This window comes from Malania oleifera, chromosome 4 (assembly GCF_029873635.1).
Source record: "Malania oleifera isolate guangnan ecotype guangnan chromosome 4, ASM2987363v1, whole genome shotgun sequence".
In the NCBI taxonomy this organism is placed as follows: domain Eukaryota; kingdom Viridiplantae; phylum Streptophyta; class Magnoliopsida; order Santalales; family Ximeniaceae; genus Malania; species Malania oleifera.
Genome location: NC_080420.1, coordinates 116,142,268 through 116,160,324, shown reverse-complemented (window position 1 = coordinate 116,160,324; position 18,057 = coordinate 116,142,268). Strand labels below are relative to the sequence as shown.

Here is an 18,057-nt window from a genome sequence, read left to right as displayed (position 1 = left end):
AGTCGGGAAGTAATGTAATGGAAGACTCAATAGATGGGTCAGGGAATGGAGTAACTGGAGTAACCGCATATTCAGTAGTAAAAGAATCAAAGAACCGATCTTCACTCCATTTCTCCCCCTGAAGAGAGGGCTTTGAGAAATAAGGAGTGGTTTCAAAGAAAGTGACATCAAGACTAATGAACAGTCGTTTGGAGACCAGATCATAGTATTTGTAGCCTTTTTGGGTAGGTGAATAACCAAGCAAGACACATTTAATGGCACAAAGATCCAATTTATCGCGATGGTGTGCATGGACATGAACAAAAGCAGTACAACCAAAAATTTTCAATGGGAGACTGGAAGGGAGTCAAAAGGTAGGAAAGTTTTCCTGAAACTTCTAAAGAGGGGTGACAAATGAGAGTGCTTGACTTGGCATTCGATTAATGAGATGTGTGGCTGTTAAGATGGCATCGCCCCAAAAATAATGTTTCATGTGAGTAGTAAACATTAAAGCCTGGGCTACTTCAAGTATATGTCTATTTTTTCGTTCAACAGCCCCATTTTGTTGAGGGGTATCCACACAAGAACTTTGATGAACAATCCCATGATCTTGAAGATAAGTTCCTAAAATGGTATTGAAATATTCCGTACCATTATCAGTACGTAGGATCTGAATATGAGTCTGGAACTGTGTATGAATCATGCTATGAAAATTGATGAAAATGGAGCGGACTTCAGTTTTGTCTTTCAGTAAGTAGACCCAACAAAGACGAGTATGGTCATCGATAAAGGTCACAAACCATTTTGTATTGGTGCGATTTAGGGAACGTGAGGGACCCCATACATCACTGTGAAACATAGCAAATGGGCGAGATGGTTTGTATATGGATGATGGAAAAGAAGTACGACAATGTTTTGCAAGCTCACATACTTCACATTGAAACTCAGAAGCCATTTTATTTGAACAAAGAGAAGGAAACAAACGTTTTAAATATTGAAAATTGGGATGACCCATCCGTGAATGCCATAACAAAAGTTCACTATTTCTAGAAGTAGATGCAGAATCACAAATCGCAGTATTACATAGTTCACTCAAACTTGCCTCCTCAAAGTAGTAGAGTTCCTCATACGCTTTAGCAGTGCCAATCGTCTTCCCCGATGATAGGTCCTGAAAAACACAATGGGAGAAAACAAATTTAGTGGAACAATTCGAGTCTTTTGTTACTGATAGATAACAGATTGCACGATAACTTGGGGACATGTAAGACCGATTGTAAAGTTAAGGAATCAAATATGCGAATACTTCCTTTTCCAGCAAGTGGTGAGAGAGATCCATCTACAATTTTTACCCTCAAATTCCTGGCATATGGTGAGTAGGATGAAAAATATTGATAAGACCCAGTCATATGATCGGATGCACTCGAATCAATTATCCAAGGACATTTGTAACAAGATGTGATTTTTAAAGCTGACAGATGATTACCTCGATGAGCCAAGGAACCAGAGGAAGATTGACCCGATGTTTGCATTGATGAAATCATCTTATATAACTGATCCAACTGTTCAGGACTGAATGCACTGCTGGACGGGGTATTGTTGTTCACTTCTTGTGATCTTTCAGTTGATCCGCCAGTGCTAGCCTGGTACCCACGATTTTTTTGGTATTGTCTCGATTTTCAATCTGCCGGTTTTCCATGAATCTCCCAGCAGGTATTTTTTGAATGACCTATTTTTCGGCAATGTTCGCACCATATTTTTCCTCTTTGTGGTCATTGACTAGGTCCTCCTGGGCCTTTTAATGCAAGAGCTGAGGCATCCGGCCCAGCATGTAGCCCATCTAATTTTTGGGCAGATATAGGTACAACCGGGTCCAACCCAGCGGATTCATTTTGAGGCCGCAACATCACCCGCCTCCTGTTCTCTTCCCTCCTAACCCCTGCGAAGACTTCTCGAGTTGAAGGGAGAGGTCGCCGACCAAGGATCCGTCCCCTCACGTCGTCGAGCTCTCGATTCAGGCCGGCAAGAAGCTCAAAGACCCTCTCGTTTTCGAGCCTCTTTTGGTATCACGTGCTATCGCTAGAGCACTCCCACTCCTCGTCAATGCTCAAATCGAGCTCCGGCCAAAGATCTCCATGAAATACTCGGTAACACCTCTCTCGCCTTACCTCATCTGCCACAATCGGGTCTTGATGTCGAAGATTTGTGAGTAACTTTTGACATCGAAGTACGTCTCACGTACGGCTTCCCAGACCTCCTTCGCCGTCGGCAAGAACAAGTAAATTTTTCCGATTGATGGTTGCATCGAGTTGACGAGCCAAGTCGTGACCATGGAGTTTTCGGACCTCCATCTTTGCAAGGCTACGGCGTCGGAAGGGTCTGGTTTCCTTCGCTCACCGGTAAGATAACCAAGCTTTCCTTTTCCCTCAATCACCAGTTTCATGGACTGAGACCATTCAAGGAAATTTTTTCCGTTTAGTTTTTCCAATGAGAGTGGAAAAACTGTGTTATCATTCGTACCCCCACCGGACGTAACCTCTGAGTCGCCGGTGATGTTTGCAGAGGAGGTAGAGCCTCTGCTGTCAGCCATCGTTTAGCTGGGTTTAAGAAACCCTAGCTCTGACACCACGAAAGAAGAAACAATTGGAAAAAATATATTTCTTCATTATATTGTTCTTATGTACAATCCAATATATAATACAATTACCTATTTTAAACAAGGAAACAATTTCCTATTGAATAATATCAAATCCCCAATAATTACTCACTTTCCTAATTTGTATTTTATTTACAAAGATATTCAGGGTTGATATTTTAACACCTGCCATCCATCTAAAGAGGCCTTGTTAATTGCAACTGATTTCGTCTTGCTCTTGTGTATTCCAGACCTCTTACTCCAGATCATTTGAAGAGCGTTTGGATTTGAGTTGAAGACAATGTCTTAGAACATCCAATTTCTGTCATATATATTATATATTATATTTTATATATATATATATATATAGACATATATATTATAAAAGAATAGGCTAATTGCAGAATTATATGCAACTAATACATTGAAAGACTCCCTGCTTAAGGAACCAATAGAAATACTAAGAGCTTGTTTAGTCGTGCAAAACATTTTTCCAATTTTTAGTTTCCAAAGAATTATAAAAATTTTAGCTTACTTTTTAAGTTTTTCAACATTCTTATTAAAGAGGTAGAAAATAAACAGTTTGTTTAAATGTGCAAAACACTTTTCACTTTTTGATTTTATAACAATCACCAAAAAAAAAAAACTTGTTTTCCAATTTTCCAAATTTTGTATAAGGTAATATTTGGAATCATGGATTTTGGGGCTTGAATTTGGACTTTTGTGGATCTATAAGAAACTCTATGCATAATCCATACAAAATTAAGTTTAAGATCCAAATTCCATGTTTTCCATCTTTTTTTTTTTAAATTTGGAAAATTGGAAAATGAGGTGGCATATTTGTAATTATTTGAAAAATTAGAAATGAAAAATAAAATTATTTTCACAAGCAAATAATGCCAAAACTGCTTATTGTTGTTCACATATTTCATAAAAATATTGTAAAAATGAAAAATTAGATAGCTTTTTTGTAATATTTTAGGAAAACTAAAATATAAAATAAAAACTTACTAAAATATAAAATAAAAACTTTTTTCCACAACTTAACGGGCCCTAAAATTTCCTAGGTTCTAATCTGGCTACACCAAAATCAAATTCAAAATTCAACCTGCAACGCCTCAAACTACCTTTAGGGCTCCCGAGGAACAAGTTTAGCCTTAATCCATGTCCATCATTGGTTTTGATTATGTGGAGAAGTAAACTTGATGATAAGGATCCACAGTGCCACTGGCCTACCTGTTTCATCTACTCAATCCAAAACCACCCTAACCAAGTCCACTTGAGCTGATTCTAGTTCAATCTAAGCACAAAAGTTAAGACTGATTTGGCCATCCCAGCTATCAAGCCTTAATCCCTTAACACTCCCCCACATGTGTGGCCTGATTGCATGCAGCAAAATAATAACAGTGAACAACTTCCATTATAGGAATAAAATAATTTAATAAATAGAAGACAAATGCAGGCAACAAAATTGAATCACTCGTAGCCTCCCACAACCAAGACTCTGATACCATATTAATCATTGCTTAACATAAACTCTAGGTAGTAGACCAACCATGTACCTCAAGCCTCAACATACACTAACTCGACAGTTCTTGGTTTCTAAAACTTAAAAATTATATGACAATGTTTTCTCCTCTATGAATCAAGAAGGCAGAAGAGGAGTACAAGAAGTTCTGCAGCTATTCAACGAACATACAAGGAAAATAACAAATATACTTGATGGAAATTATGGAACTAGGTTGGTATGTTTGTCATGACAACCCAAACAGTTGGATCTCCTTGCACATTTCTTTAGGATCTGCCATAGTGTCCCATGTCAGGACATTACAAGAAGTTATACCGTGTAAACCAGAGAAAATACATTTTCCCCCTCATTTGAGTCAATAAATGTTATGTGCACCATTTGCACTGTTCTCAAAATCATACAATTCTCGAATAAAATCATATGACTTAATTTAATTCCATTCACCGGCGTACCAATTTGAATCTATTTGGAGAATCAAAGTAAGGACTGACCATGCATATGAGTCTGGAATTCAAATCATACAATTCACATTTTGGACCTCATGTTCCATGACTCAGTAAGTAATTGTGACCTATATAGTTTGATCCAATTGGTTGTGAATTAAACATAAATTTCAAACATGAAGATGCCTTAGTTTTAACATGAAAAGGATTTAAGTGTAACTTTTTTGAAAGAGTTCAAAAATACCATACAATCTTCAGTTGTTTGATTCTCCTCAAAAATTGTTTATTTGGAGATTAGAAGTATTTAAGGATGAAGATTTTTTTTAAAATACTAAATTTAAAGTGGCCTTTTTCACACTGTTAACCTTCTGAATTCTAATAAATAACATCATGCACATATGCATGCATCTATACATACATACAGTGTTTATCAATATATTTTCCATACATTTATTTTGATATATGGATGCACGATCATTCAATGTATATTTTCCTTTTGTATTTTGTTAGTTCTACATATGTACATGTCACTTGCAGATTTTTTTATAATTTATGGTGAATATTGTGATTCTCACTTCACAAAATTAAGATAATTCACAATATGAATCATAGTTGACAATTATGATTGTATGCATTAATGGTTCATGAAGCATCTAGGATGTTGCTTCTAGTACCATTAGAATTGGACATGGACTTTTAGCTATTCGAAAAGAAAGCATGCCAATGTGACAAATCTAATGAAGTTATCAATTTATCATCAGAACTCGCACCTTGCAAAATTCATTTCTGCTTTTAAAAAAGATAGATAACTGTTGTAATATGTGGCTCATATGTTGAGTGGAATGCATGTACAAAGAAAACATGGTAGAAAACAGTGATGCTGACCTGCAGGAAGAAACGGGCGATGGTTTGCCTAAAACCGTAAAAGGTTTTTTCCAAGTGCAAAAGAAACAGTCGACGGATTTGCAGTGGTATAATGACTGTTTGGTCTCGGCATTAAACCGTCGATGGTTTTGCTCGGTTACTCAATGTTGGTTTTCGAATTTTGAATTGGAAAGTTGTATAGGTTAGGTTTCAGGGAGAAAACCTCCGAAAGGGTTATATATACATGTTGTATGTTGTAACTCTATGTCTTTGGACACAAGATAGCGAAAATTCACAGTTGTTTGCTCCCGTGGATGTAGGCATTTCCGAACCACGTAATTCTTCGTATCATTGTTTTATTGCTTTCATATAATCTGTGTAATTGTGTTTCATTGTTGGCTACTGCATTGTGGGATTCAGTTTTCTGTTGCGCATTAATTTGCACAACAAATTGGTATCAGAGCAATTGGTTACAATGGCTTCTAAGATTTCTTCTGCAAAGTTTGATTTTGTCAAGTTCAATGGATCGAGAAACTTTGGACTATGGCAGAAAAGGGTTAAGGATCTATTAGTGCAGCAGAGTATGGTGAAGGCATTATATAGAAGTCAACCGGAAGGCATACACGAAACGAGTTGGAAGGAGTTGGAAGCGAAGGCTATGGCAACTACCAGGCTTTGTCTAGCTGATGACATGTTGTATCACGTCATGGATGAGGAATCTCTGGCGGCTGTTTGGCAGAAACTGGAAAGCCAGTATATGTCTGAGTCTTTAACGAACAAATTATATCTTAAGCAGAAGTTGTATTGGCTTAAGATGACAGAAGGTTCGGATTTGAACCAACACATCAATGTATTCAATCAGATTATAAGTGATAATGTGGGTTGATGTGAAGTTCAAGGAGGAAGACAAGTCGCTGATGCTATTGAATCCCTTACTTGCATCTCATACATATGAAAATATGGTTACAACTTTAACAGGGGGAAAAGAAACCCTGAATTTGGAAGAGGTTACAAGCGCTCTACTAGGCTTTCATCAAAGAAAGAAAGCCAACGATGAGATTTCACAAGGTGAAGGGCATGTGGTGAAAGGTAACGAAAAACGTGAGAGAATCAAGTTCCGGAGCGGATCGAGTAATAATAAGTCTCGGTCGCAATCCACGAAGAAAAAGGACATATAGTGTTTTAAGTGCGGGAAAAAGAGACACATAAAACCGAAGTGTCCAGAAAGGAAGAAGGGGAATGCAGAAAATCAAGAGGGTTCTTCAAAATCGGCGAATGTAGTGGAAGAAGGAGACCCGGAAAGCGGTGATGGTGATATGCTTTCTGTTTCATAGGGTTCAAATTGCCTTACGGATTCTTGGATCCTAGATTCAACGTGCTCTTATCACATAACACCAAATAAGGATTGGTTCAGCACCTATAGGTCAATTAATTCTGGTTCTATTCTAACGGGAAATAATACTTCACGCGAAATTGTTGGAATAGGAAACATAAGAATTAAAATATGTGATGGTGTTGTGAGAATATTATGTGATGTTAGGCACATACCGGATCTACAAAAGAATTTAATTTCATAGGGCATTTTGGATTGTAACAAGTTTAATTACAAGTCTAAAAGTGGGTAATGAAGGTGTGTAAAGGCGTCCTAATGGTGATGAAGGGATAGAAATTTGCGAGAAATATCTATGCACTGCTAGGTACTACAGTTGTAGGTGGAGTTACAGTTGCAGATTCTTAGTTAGATAATACTGTTTTGTGGCATATGCGATTAGGGCATATGGGTGAGCATTGGATGAAGGAACTTTATAAGGGAAATCTTTTGAAAGGTGTCAAAACGTGCAGGCCAAATTTCTACAAGTATTGTGTTCTTAGGTAATAAAACAGTGTGCAATTCAAAACAGCCACACACAAGACGGAGGGGATTTTTGACAACATTCATTCGGTTGTTTGGGGGCCGGTGAGGGTAGCATCATGGGGTGGACATATGTACTTCGTGAGTTTTATTGATGATTACTCACAAAAGGTTTGGGTGTACTTCATGCGGCACAAGTCAGAGACGTCTACCAAGTTTAAATTGTGAAAAGCTGAGGTAGAAAATCAGACCGGGAGGAGAACTAAATGCCTCAGGTCAGACAATAGAACCGAGTACGCTGATTCGAGGTTCATGGAGTTGTGCGAGTAGCATGGCATAAGGAGACATTTCACCGTACGCAGGACACCACAACAGAATGGTGTGGTGGGAAGGATGAGCCGAACTCTAACTGAAAGGGTTCGGTGTCTCAAGTTGAATGCAGGGCTTGCAAAAAACTTCTGAGCCGAGACGGTGAGTATAGCGTGTTTCTTGGTTAACCGATCACCAAGGGCATCACTAGATGGGAAAGTTGTAGAAGAGGTATGGACAAGTAATGCGGTAGACTACTCCTATTTGAGAGTGTTTGGATGTCCAGCCTATGTGCACATTTCTAGTGAGGAGAGATCAAAGTATGATGCTAAGTCTAGATGGTTCATTTTTCTGGGGTATCAGAAAGGTGTGAAAGGGTTCAAACTGTGGGATCCAATGGCAAACAAAGTGGTGATCAGTAAAGTCATGGTGCAGCGTACTCAGGAGGAAGATGAAAAGAAACAGGTGCGCCAGAAAACTGCAGCAAAAATAAGCATGGGGTGTAGGTGGAGTTAGCGACTAAGGGCAGAGATGACATTGTTCAGAATGCAGAGAGTTCTAACACGGGAGACCAGCAGGATCACAGTATAGCTATACACATACCCAAACGCACTATCAGGTCATTGCCCAGGTATGGATTTGATAATCTGGTGTCTTATGCTCTCATTACCAGTTACAAGGATCCTACTACTTTTCAAGAGAAAAATAGATAGATAGGTGCTATGGTGGAGGAGATAGATTCATTGCATAAGAACCAGACATGAGAGTTGGTGGAGCTTCCAAATGGGAAGAGGGTGATAGGATGCAAGTGGGTGTATAGGAAAAAAGAAGCGGTATTAGAAAAGGAATGAGAGAAATTCAAGACTTAGTTAGTAGCAAAGGGTTACTCGCAAAAGAAAGGAGTTGATTATGATGAGATTTTCTCCCCTATGGTCAGACACACTTCCATTAGGGTAGTGTTGGGATTAGTGGCGCATTTCAAAATGCATTTGGAGCAAATGGACATAAAAACTAATTTACATGGTAAAGCCAGAAGGGATTAATCAACCTGGATAGGAGCACTTGGTTTGTAAACTGAGGAAGTCACTTTACGGGCTGAATCAGTCTCCAAGGCAGTGGTACAATCGTTTTTACTCCTACATGATCCGGATTGGCTACAAGAGGTGTGAGTATTATTGCTGCGTGTATATGAAGAGTCTTGAGGACGGTTCTCTCATTTTTCTATTGCAAAATGTTGATGACATGCAGATTGCTCGAAGGATATGACTTAGGTAAATCAGTTGAAGACTCTGTTGAGTAAATAGTTTGACATGAAAGATTTGGGTGCGGCCAAGAAGATTCTTGGGATGGAGATACACAGGGATAGAGCTGCTAGGAGATTGTGGTTATCTCAAAACAGCTATGTGGAAAAGGTGTTGGAGAGGTTTAGTAGGATTAATGCAAAATCGGTAAGTACACTGTTGGTAAATCATTTTAAATTATCTATCGCTCAGTGCCCAAGGATGGATGATAACATTCGTGACATGTCAAAGGTACCCTATGCTAGTGCAGTGCGGTGAATAAGTTTCTTTCAAATCCGGGTACACAGCATTGGGATGCAGTCAAGTGGATTTTCATATACTTACAGGGTACTTCACACTATGACATCATGTTCGGCAGGCAACAGAGTGATCCATCAGTTGAGTGATATGTGGATGCAGACTATGCAGGGAACTTGGATGACAGGAGGTCTACAAGAGGGTATGTTTTTACCCTTGTGGGAGGGCCTATTGTTGGCAGTCCATGGTACAGTCTCTGGTTACATTATCAACAACTGAGTCGGAGTATATGATAGTAGTCGAAGCTGCCAAGGAAGCATTGTGGCTTATAGGATTGGTCAAGGAGCTGGGTATCCAGTAAGATGGAGTTTTGCTGCGTTGTGGTAATCAAAGTATCATTTATTTGGTGAAGAACCAAGTGTATCATGCAAGAATGAAGCACACAGATTTGAGGTTTCACAGGATCCAAGAGTTGGTCTCTTCTGGTGAACTCTTGCTTGAGAAAGTTCACACTTTTGAGAATGCAACAGATGTATTGATAAAGCTTGTTACCACGGATAAGTTCAAGGATTGCTTGGACTTGTTTAATGTCTCCAGTTGCTAGACGGGAGGCGGTCCCAACCTATTGTCCTAGGTGGGGTTATGTTTTCGATTTTCTCCGAAGGGGTGTATATTCACCAAGGTGGAGATTTTTGTAATATGTGGCTCATATGTTGAACGGAATGCATGTACAAAGAAAACATGGTAGAAAACAGTGATGCTGACTTGCAGGAAGAAACTGGCAACGGTTTGCCTGAAATCGTAGACGGTTTTGTCCAGGTGCAAAAGAAACAGTCGACGGATTTGTAGTGGTATATCGACTGTTTGGTCTCAGCATTAAACCGTCGACGGTTTTGATCAGTTACTCTGCACTGGTTTCCAATTTTTGAATTGGGAAGTTGTATAGGTTGGGTTTCGGGGAAAAAACCTCCGAGAAATGGTCCATGATCGCATAAATTGGCGGAAAAGGATTCATATAGCTAACCCCACTTAGTGGGACTAAGGCTTGGTTTTGTTGTTTGTTGTTTTATGTTGTAACTCTGTCTTTGGACACAAGATAGTGAAAATTCACACCCATTTGCTCCCGTAGATGTAGGCATTGCTGAATCACGTAATTCTTTGTGTCATTGTTTTATTGCTTTCATATAATCTGTGTGATTGTGTTTTCTGTATATTTCATTATTGGCTGCAGCATTGTGTGATTCTGTTTTCCACTGCGCATTCATTTGCACAACAATAACTTATTTGCATAAATCTTGACTAAGAGAGATAGGCTTCAGGTTACATACTTGTGCCATATATTTAGCAAGTTGAAGAAAAGGAACATATGTGGAAGCACAGAACATTACCAAGAAAGATAAATGTTGCAGGATTCTCTAATGAAATAACAAAACAACAACAACAACAACAAGCAAATGACAATCGCATTAAAAAGATTTATTTTCTTTTTCACCAAGAATGACTACAAGAAGGGGGAAAAAGAATTTTCTACTATCGTAAGTTTATGTACTATATATCTACCCCTGTTCTAGAAAAAATTGATCTTTCATCCATTTTACTCCTTTTGTCAGACCCAACAAAGAAATTTTCCACAACAAAAATGCTTCGCACTTGTTGACGCTCTTCATATTGTCAATTAGAATGTGAGAGATAAAGAAAACTAAGATGCAACAGAAAATAAAGTTGGAAGCACAATGGACTGTGACACCATAAAAGTAAGGAATAATTCATCAGCAATAAAGCACTCAATTAAGACCAAAATAAAAGGGGTTAATCTACCATAGATTCCAAAACTCAAATATTTGTGTACTTGATATCTGATCAAATAGTCTTAATATATAAACTAAAGAGGAATAGATATGCAACAGTTACAAAATAGACAAATATATTTGGGAACTAGATCATTGATTAAATAATTGTAAATCTGCAAATTAAAGTAACATGCATATGTAACACCTATGAAGTACCTCCAGCAAAGTGTCCTGGAATTCTTTTGAGACATGAGGAAGCACACGAGATAGCAGCTTCTGTTGCCTCCATCCAGTAAAAATCCTCTGTCCAATTATGCACTTCCTGCTTCTCATTTTCCGGCAATCTGACCATCTACAATGTCTATCAGACTTGTGGAATTTACCATAATAGAATGACAATATATCTCCCATCTCTTTGCACTCCATAAATTTCTTCACCTGAACAAGATTCTTCCCAAATATGTATAAACCAAGGACAAAACTATCCATTTCAATATCATTCCATGAGCCACCTAAAGAACCAGGGAGCGGACAACAGCTTTTGCTTTTATAAATTTGATCCAGGTTAGAATTTTCAATTGTAGAATCTAGGCTCATTGATTCTATTTCTTTTTCACAGTGCAATCCAGGATCAAAGGTTTCAACTTTGTGTTTAGAATTTTTATTGGTTGGATTAATCTGCCCCTTGTTCCTGCATTTAGATTCCACAAAACCATTTACACTGACTGCTTTGTAGGGATTACAAAATGTTCCTGCCCCTTCATTTTTAATATTACATGCTTCATCAACAACCCACATAATTGGGATGGGTAATCCCATCAGAGAAGAGTGGGAAGAATCTTCCATGACTTTTGTATCAATAGAATTCATTAAAAGATGAAAATGCTCAGATTCCAATATGATGGAAGGTATTTCGGCCTGGTATTCACAACCAACTCGAGGATGCACCAGTGGATCTCCAAATATATCATATGCATCAGGAGAATCACGGGGAAGTAACTGCTCAGCTTCTGTTTCTTCAATGCCCTTGACATCATGATCTGGCCGAACTAAGTCAACCTGTTGATCAATATATTTGAAACACACAAATTAACTCAAAAAAAGAGACCATGAATGAATAAAAGCATAAACAGGACAAAGAGGCAAAGGCCATCTCAAGCAAAAAAGGCAGATTGTAACATTATTCAAACAAATTAAAAACTACTGAAAATTAAAATAAACAAGTGTACTACATATGTGCATAGCTGAGGCTTGAAAGGAGGGAGTAAAATTTATTTGAGGTTAGGACTCCTGATATAAATCAAATAAAAAATACTAATCCTCCAAATATTTTCTCAGGTCCCAGAAAAAATATTTGCACAGGAAACAGTTGATACTAGCCAAATTCTAGAATTCCAATTTTGTGATGGCTAGAAATCAGTTCCCTCTATAATCTTGTACTTGCATTAAAACTCAAACTCACAATAACAGCATAAGGTCCAAGAAACAGATCTAAGATTGCAAACTAAACCAATCATTCTACAAATTTATGAAAATAAAAACAACTTAACAAATTAATGAAAATAAAGAATAAAATAAGTGTCAAGTTATACTACAACTTAAAAATGCATAGTAACCTAAGAAAAACAAATACTATAAGCTGTTGTCTAAAGCAAGGAAGAATAATCTAATGTCCTCCTTATGAAAGCCAGCCAGGAGTAACAGTGAGACATGTTGGAAAATTTGGACTGACTTCAACACCTAAAAAGGAGTGTGATGCTATGCATCAATTATTGGAACATGTCCACGTGAGAGTGATTATAATTTCTGCACTTGAATCACAAGAAGTGGGTAACACTTTCAGCATGCTGTAGGCATGCATAGCAATCACTGGTAACTCCTAAACATTGTTGCAGAAAACTCGTCATGCAAAATGATCAGCATTTTCTAGGAAATCTGTTCTCATTTCCAAAAATCATTATGTATCCCAAGCATGGTAGAAATTCGATGAAATTTGCGGGACAGAAAAGAAGGGAAACAAAAACTAGAAAACAACTAAGCAGTGGAGTATTGAGTAACCAAAATGTCCATTGAAATGTGAATGCCATAAATTGTTTCACTCTTTTCTTTTCTTTTCTTTTTTGAACATTTATATTTCCTTCTTAAATACATGCTTCGCATTGTTAAGAGTACTGTGTAAATTGGAAGAGCTAATCACAACAGTAGATCTCTCCCTCTATTTATAATATATGTCAAGTACATTACAAACCATATTCCCTTGCTATCTTACACACTAGCTCATGCTTACAAACACAGCAACAACACAAAGCAGTAATACTAAATAACTAAATCAGCAAATTGGAATTTAGACTTCATGTGAGTGGGTGTAATGAGCTTCTTCACAAGTTTCTCCAAAACAAAGTGACAATCAACTTTGATGTGTCCCATTGACTCGTGGAAGATTGGGTTGGAGACAATAAGAATTGGAGCTTGATTATCACACATCAACTCCGTAGGCTGAGAATATGGAAACCCACCCCAACATGTTCTTTAGCCAAACGAGCTCACATGTAGTGTGGCCCATGGTCCAATACTTTGGCTTAGAACTCAACCTAGCCACCAAGTTTGTTTCTTATTTTTCAAGATACCAAGTTACCACCAACAAAAACACAATACCCGATTGTAGATTGGAAGGTGATTGAGCCACATATGCATCTATATATCCCTGAACAAAAGCGCAGCCCTTATCCTGATGTAAAAAACCTCTCCTAGATGCACCTTTGAGGTATCTAAAGAGACAAATAATTGCATCCCAGTAAATTGTTCTTGGGGAATGAGGAAACCGACTCACGACAATCGTTGCAAAAGATATCTATGATAGAGTGACTGTGAGATAGTACAACTTTCCAACAAGTCTCCGATACCGTCTAGGGTCATCCAACAAATCACCCCACATCTAGCACTAACTTGCTATTTGGATCCGAACAGCCCAATCTCATCCAAAAGGTCTAGAACATATTTCCTTCGAGACAAAACAATCCCCACAAGATAGGGTTACTTCAATACCAAGAAGTATTTCAATGGCCCAAAATGGTCTGAAATTTAGAACCTAGAAAATGCTTTAGACGCTTGATGACTTGATCATCATCACAAGTAATCACAATATCATCCACAGCAGGCACCTACGAGATGTAGTATGATAAAATAGGAAGTGATAAATCGTGTACCATTGAATAGCAAATTCAAGTACAATGACACTAAATAGACCAAATCATGCTCTAGGAGACTGCTTCAAACCATACAAGGATTTATTTTAAGCCAACACACTAATCCTAAGAGCAACAACCAAGTGGTTGCTCCATATACACCTCCTCATCACCATGTAGGAAGAGCTTTACATCTAACTTCATGAGGCCAATGACACATGGTGACCAAGTCGATGACCAAGTAAGTTTAGCGACCAAGAGAATTTATCATAATATCCAAACCGTAGACTTGAGGATGAGGTACACGTTCCCAAGTATCACTATACTATAACGCATACATATCTTCAATCATTGTTTTCTTCCATAGTTCGACCCAAAATGAGGCACAACTTCAAAATAAAAAAAATTTAGGAAAAGCAATAGAAGATAGAGTACTAACAAAAACATAATATGAGGGTGAAAAGAAATCATACATTAGCTATTGGATGCAGGGTACAAGTGCATTTTTACCTTTCCAAACAGCAATAGGAAGATCAACATCTTGGGAAATAGAATTGGTGAAGGAACTAAAGGGGTAGAAGTAGAAGCTAGAGGAGGCTCCTCCCTTGATTCTAACAAAAGTATCGAGAAGGAGTTCAAGAGGGCTTGGTAGAGATAATGGAATAGGATCTAGAAGACTAGGCAGAGGAAGGGACTCATCCAGTTGAGCAGGACTCGAGGAATCAAAATAGCATGGTGTAGACTCAAATAAGGTAACATCAGCACAAAGTAAGAAATTAGAGTAAAGAAGGGGCTATAACATTGATTTCCTTTTTGAATGCAACAGTAGCCCAAAAGAATACATTTGATAGCACGAGTACACAATTTTTGAATACAAGAGTAGCCCATAAAAACACATTTGTTACCTAAAATCTTAAGCTTAGGTTAGTGGGCTAACAATGTATATCAAGCTTTAATGCTCCCCCACACGTGCAACTCGATTGTGCATGTCAAGACAAGCAAACAATAAGTAATACTCACAACAAGGATTTAACCACAACACAATAAACATAGGCAACAAGACCAGAAATCAGGACCTTCTAGCAACCCTGACATGTTAAGAGAGTGAAGTAAATTGGATGACCTAATAACAATGATAGGTCTTTCAACCTCAATTATAATATATGCCAAGTATATAACAATGGCCATATAACCTTATTAACTCATGCACTAACTAAACTCACACTTATTAACGTAGCAATAACACATGGCAGTGATACCAAATAACTAGAGTAACCATTAACACACATCTGGATCTCCCCATTGTATTTCCTGCGTTGTGCTCCATTTTTGTCTTGTGATTACACTTCCATGTTAGGTGACTACAATAAAATTCTATACCATAAATGATAAATTGTTTCATATTCACGCATTATAGAATGCTGAAATTAAGTATTTCTAGGTAGACAGCTATAAAATTAGGATCATATCTAACCAAAAAGACATTTCTCAATTCAATTCACACAAAATGGTTGGAAGCTTTCAAAAAAGGGAGAGTGTGTGAGCGGGATGAAACGTGATCTGTACCACCATGCATGATATTCAGGGGAAAAATAAAGAAAGAAAAATATTTCTGAAAGTAAATGAAATAGTGGAATTATGAGAAAGCATGTGTGATGGACATCCCACGAAGCCAACATACATGCAGCTGAGGAAAAGGAGAAAAATATGCGCATGTGAGTACACACAAACCTCAAACCTGCTACAATCCTGCTTTAGATCAGATAAAATATTCAGAACTACAAAATGAACAAAGGAATAAAAATGAATAAACCCAAAAAATTCAAGAAAAAGGAGAAATTGGGGGAAAACCCAAAACTCTGAAAACATGATATGAAAAACTACCTTGAAAACATGCTAAATTTGTATGGCATTCTGAGAAGGAAAACAAACCAAACTCTATTTAAAAGCCAACTAAGCTACAACAAAGATATTTTGACAAACATTGATACACTGATGAGCCAATAAAAACCTAGAGACCAAGCTTCTATGCATAAAACACCATTAATTATCTCAAACATCAACAGCATTTCAAGATTAAAAATCTTCTTCACTTTCTCAATTGCAATCAATCATCAACATGCTGACCGGCCAGGCACCAAATTTCTACAAACACGCCATTAAAAATGAGCATAGCTTTAAAATCACTGACCCAAAACAAGGTGAGAAACCGCAGATCCATTTTAGGCAACAAGTTAACAACAGCAGCCACCAAACATGTTCACCCAACGTATGACCATATAAGAACCGTACGCAAGAACTAACATAAAACAAATTATGTATGAAGGTAGAGTACCCACATAATCACAGCCAATGAACCAAAATTAAAACAGTCCAAGCATCAAGTAGAAAACCCATAACAAGATAGAGAATTCCTAACTGATAACGTCAAGCATAGCTCTTTTTACCACAGAAGAACCCCATTATATTGAGATGGCTCAAACACACAAAGCAGAACATGCACAGAACAATGAGTAAGGGTAGAGGAGATTCACTTGCCTCCTCCATGGAAGAGCTTCACGTTAAACTTCACGTGCAGAAAGAACACCTGGGCAAACAAGTTCTCATTGTTATGCTCTCTGATCGACCTCCATTATCAACCTTCTCTATGAAACAAAACGAAACAACCAAAAAGAGTACCCAGTACCCAACAGAGACAGACAGACAGACTGTACCTGGGCTAGGAGAGCTGAGCAGAGGTTGAATTCGAAAAAGGGTAGAGAGACAGAGAGGGAGAAGGGGCCGTGCGAAGGGGGAGAGCTCTGAAAAAAAAAAGAGAAGGAAAAACGGAGAGAGAGAGAGAGAGAGAGAGAGAGAGAGAGCATTTGCATCAGCGCAGTACGTATGGCTGCGAACAATACGATGCCGTATCAGTGTCGTTGGGGGTTGTGGTTTGGTATTTTGGAGTGAAATGGAGGGTAGATTAGTACTACAAAATGTCAGTACAGTGACGTGGTGCTTTGCGGACGATTGTTTGAAAAACGTAAGAAAGTTTTAGTGTAGACTGTAGAAACTCGGCTACAAGCCGCAGATCAGATGACGGTGGGACCCACCTAAATTCCTAGGCGGGTCCCGCTGGCGCTGGATTGTGTAAGTAAAATGACCATCTTACCTATCATTCTCTTTTCCTTTTTCTTTTTCTTTTTTCTTTTTTATGTTACGATGGGGTGTCCAAACATACTCGACTCATCCAACTAAGGGTGAGCAAACGGTCGATTCGAACAAATTCAGGTAATTAACCGAATTAATCGAAAAATTCGGCTAAATAATACCATTAACCGAACCGACCGAATTGAAGGAGGAAATCGAACAGCACCCGACCGAATTACCCATTTGGGTAATTCGGTTAACCGATATTAATCGAAATTATTTAAAAATTGATTATTATAAAAAAAATAAAAAAACCAAATCCAGCTTAATTATATACCTTATTTATTAATTTTATTAATAAAAATGATATTTTACGGGGTGGAAGAAGAAGAAGAAGAAGAAGAAGAGGAGGAGGAGGAGGAGGAGAAGGGGAAGAGACTGAAGAGTTACTGGGGTGACAGGGTCTGGGTTTGCACAGCGAGCTGGTGGCTGAGACGCTGAGGGCCGAGAGGCTGGACTCTGGAGAGCCGAGCTGCCAAAGACTCGAAGAGGCTAGAGGCCAGAGGGGATTTTCCGACTCCGAGAGGCGAGAGGTGGTCCGATGGAGAGCTGCGGGCCTGCGGGGCAGATCGGCAGAGCGCAGAGAAAGTGAGAAACCTAGCCCTAACTCTAATCCCCAATCCCCATTGTGAACGAAGACCTTTTTCCCCCCAGGCCCCAAGCTCGACTGCCGTTCAGTGCGTTCACTGCCCGCCCCTATTATAAATTATATTAAAAATGTAAACTATTAGTAATTCGGTTAATCGGT

At 38.3% G+C, this 18,057-nt stretch overlaps 1 protein-coding gene across 1 annotated transcript in view; it reads right to left on the bottom strand.

Moving 5' to 3' along the window:
• LOC131154294 (uncharacterized) overlaps positions 1 to 16,999 on the bottom strand; it is a 55,433-nt gene extending 38,434 nt beyond the window's left edge. Inside the window, exons 1-3 of the mRNA XM_058106975.1 lie at positions 16,835 to 16,999; positions 16,659 to 16,707; positions 11,152 to 11,994 (exon numbers count right to left, since the gene is read on the bottom strand). Coding sequence (XP_057962958.1) covers positions 11,152 to 11,994; positions 16,659 to 16,667 — 852 coding nt within the window. The 5' untranslated portion in view covers positions 16,668 to 16,707; positions 16,835 to 16,999. The remainder of the gene's footprint in view (positions 1 to 11,151; positions 11,995 to 16,658; positions 16,708 to 16,834) is intronic.
• Between the last annotated feature and the right edge of the window lie 1,058 nt (positions 17,000 to 18,057).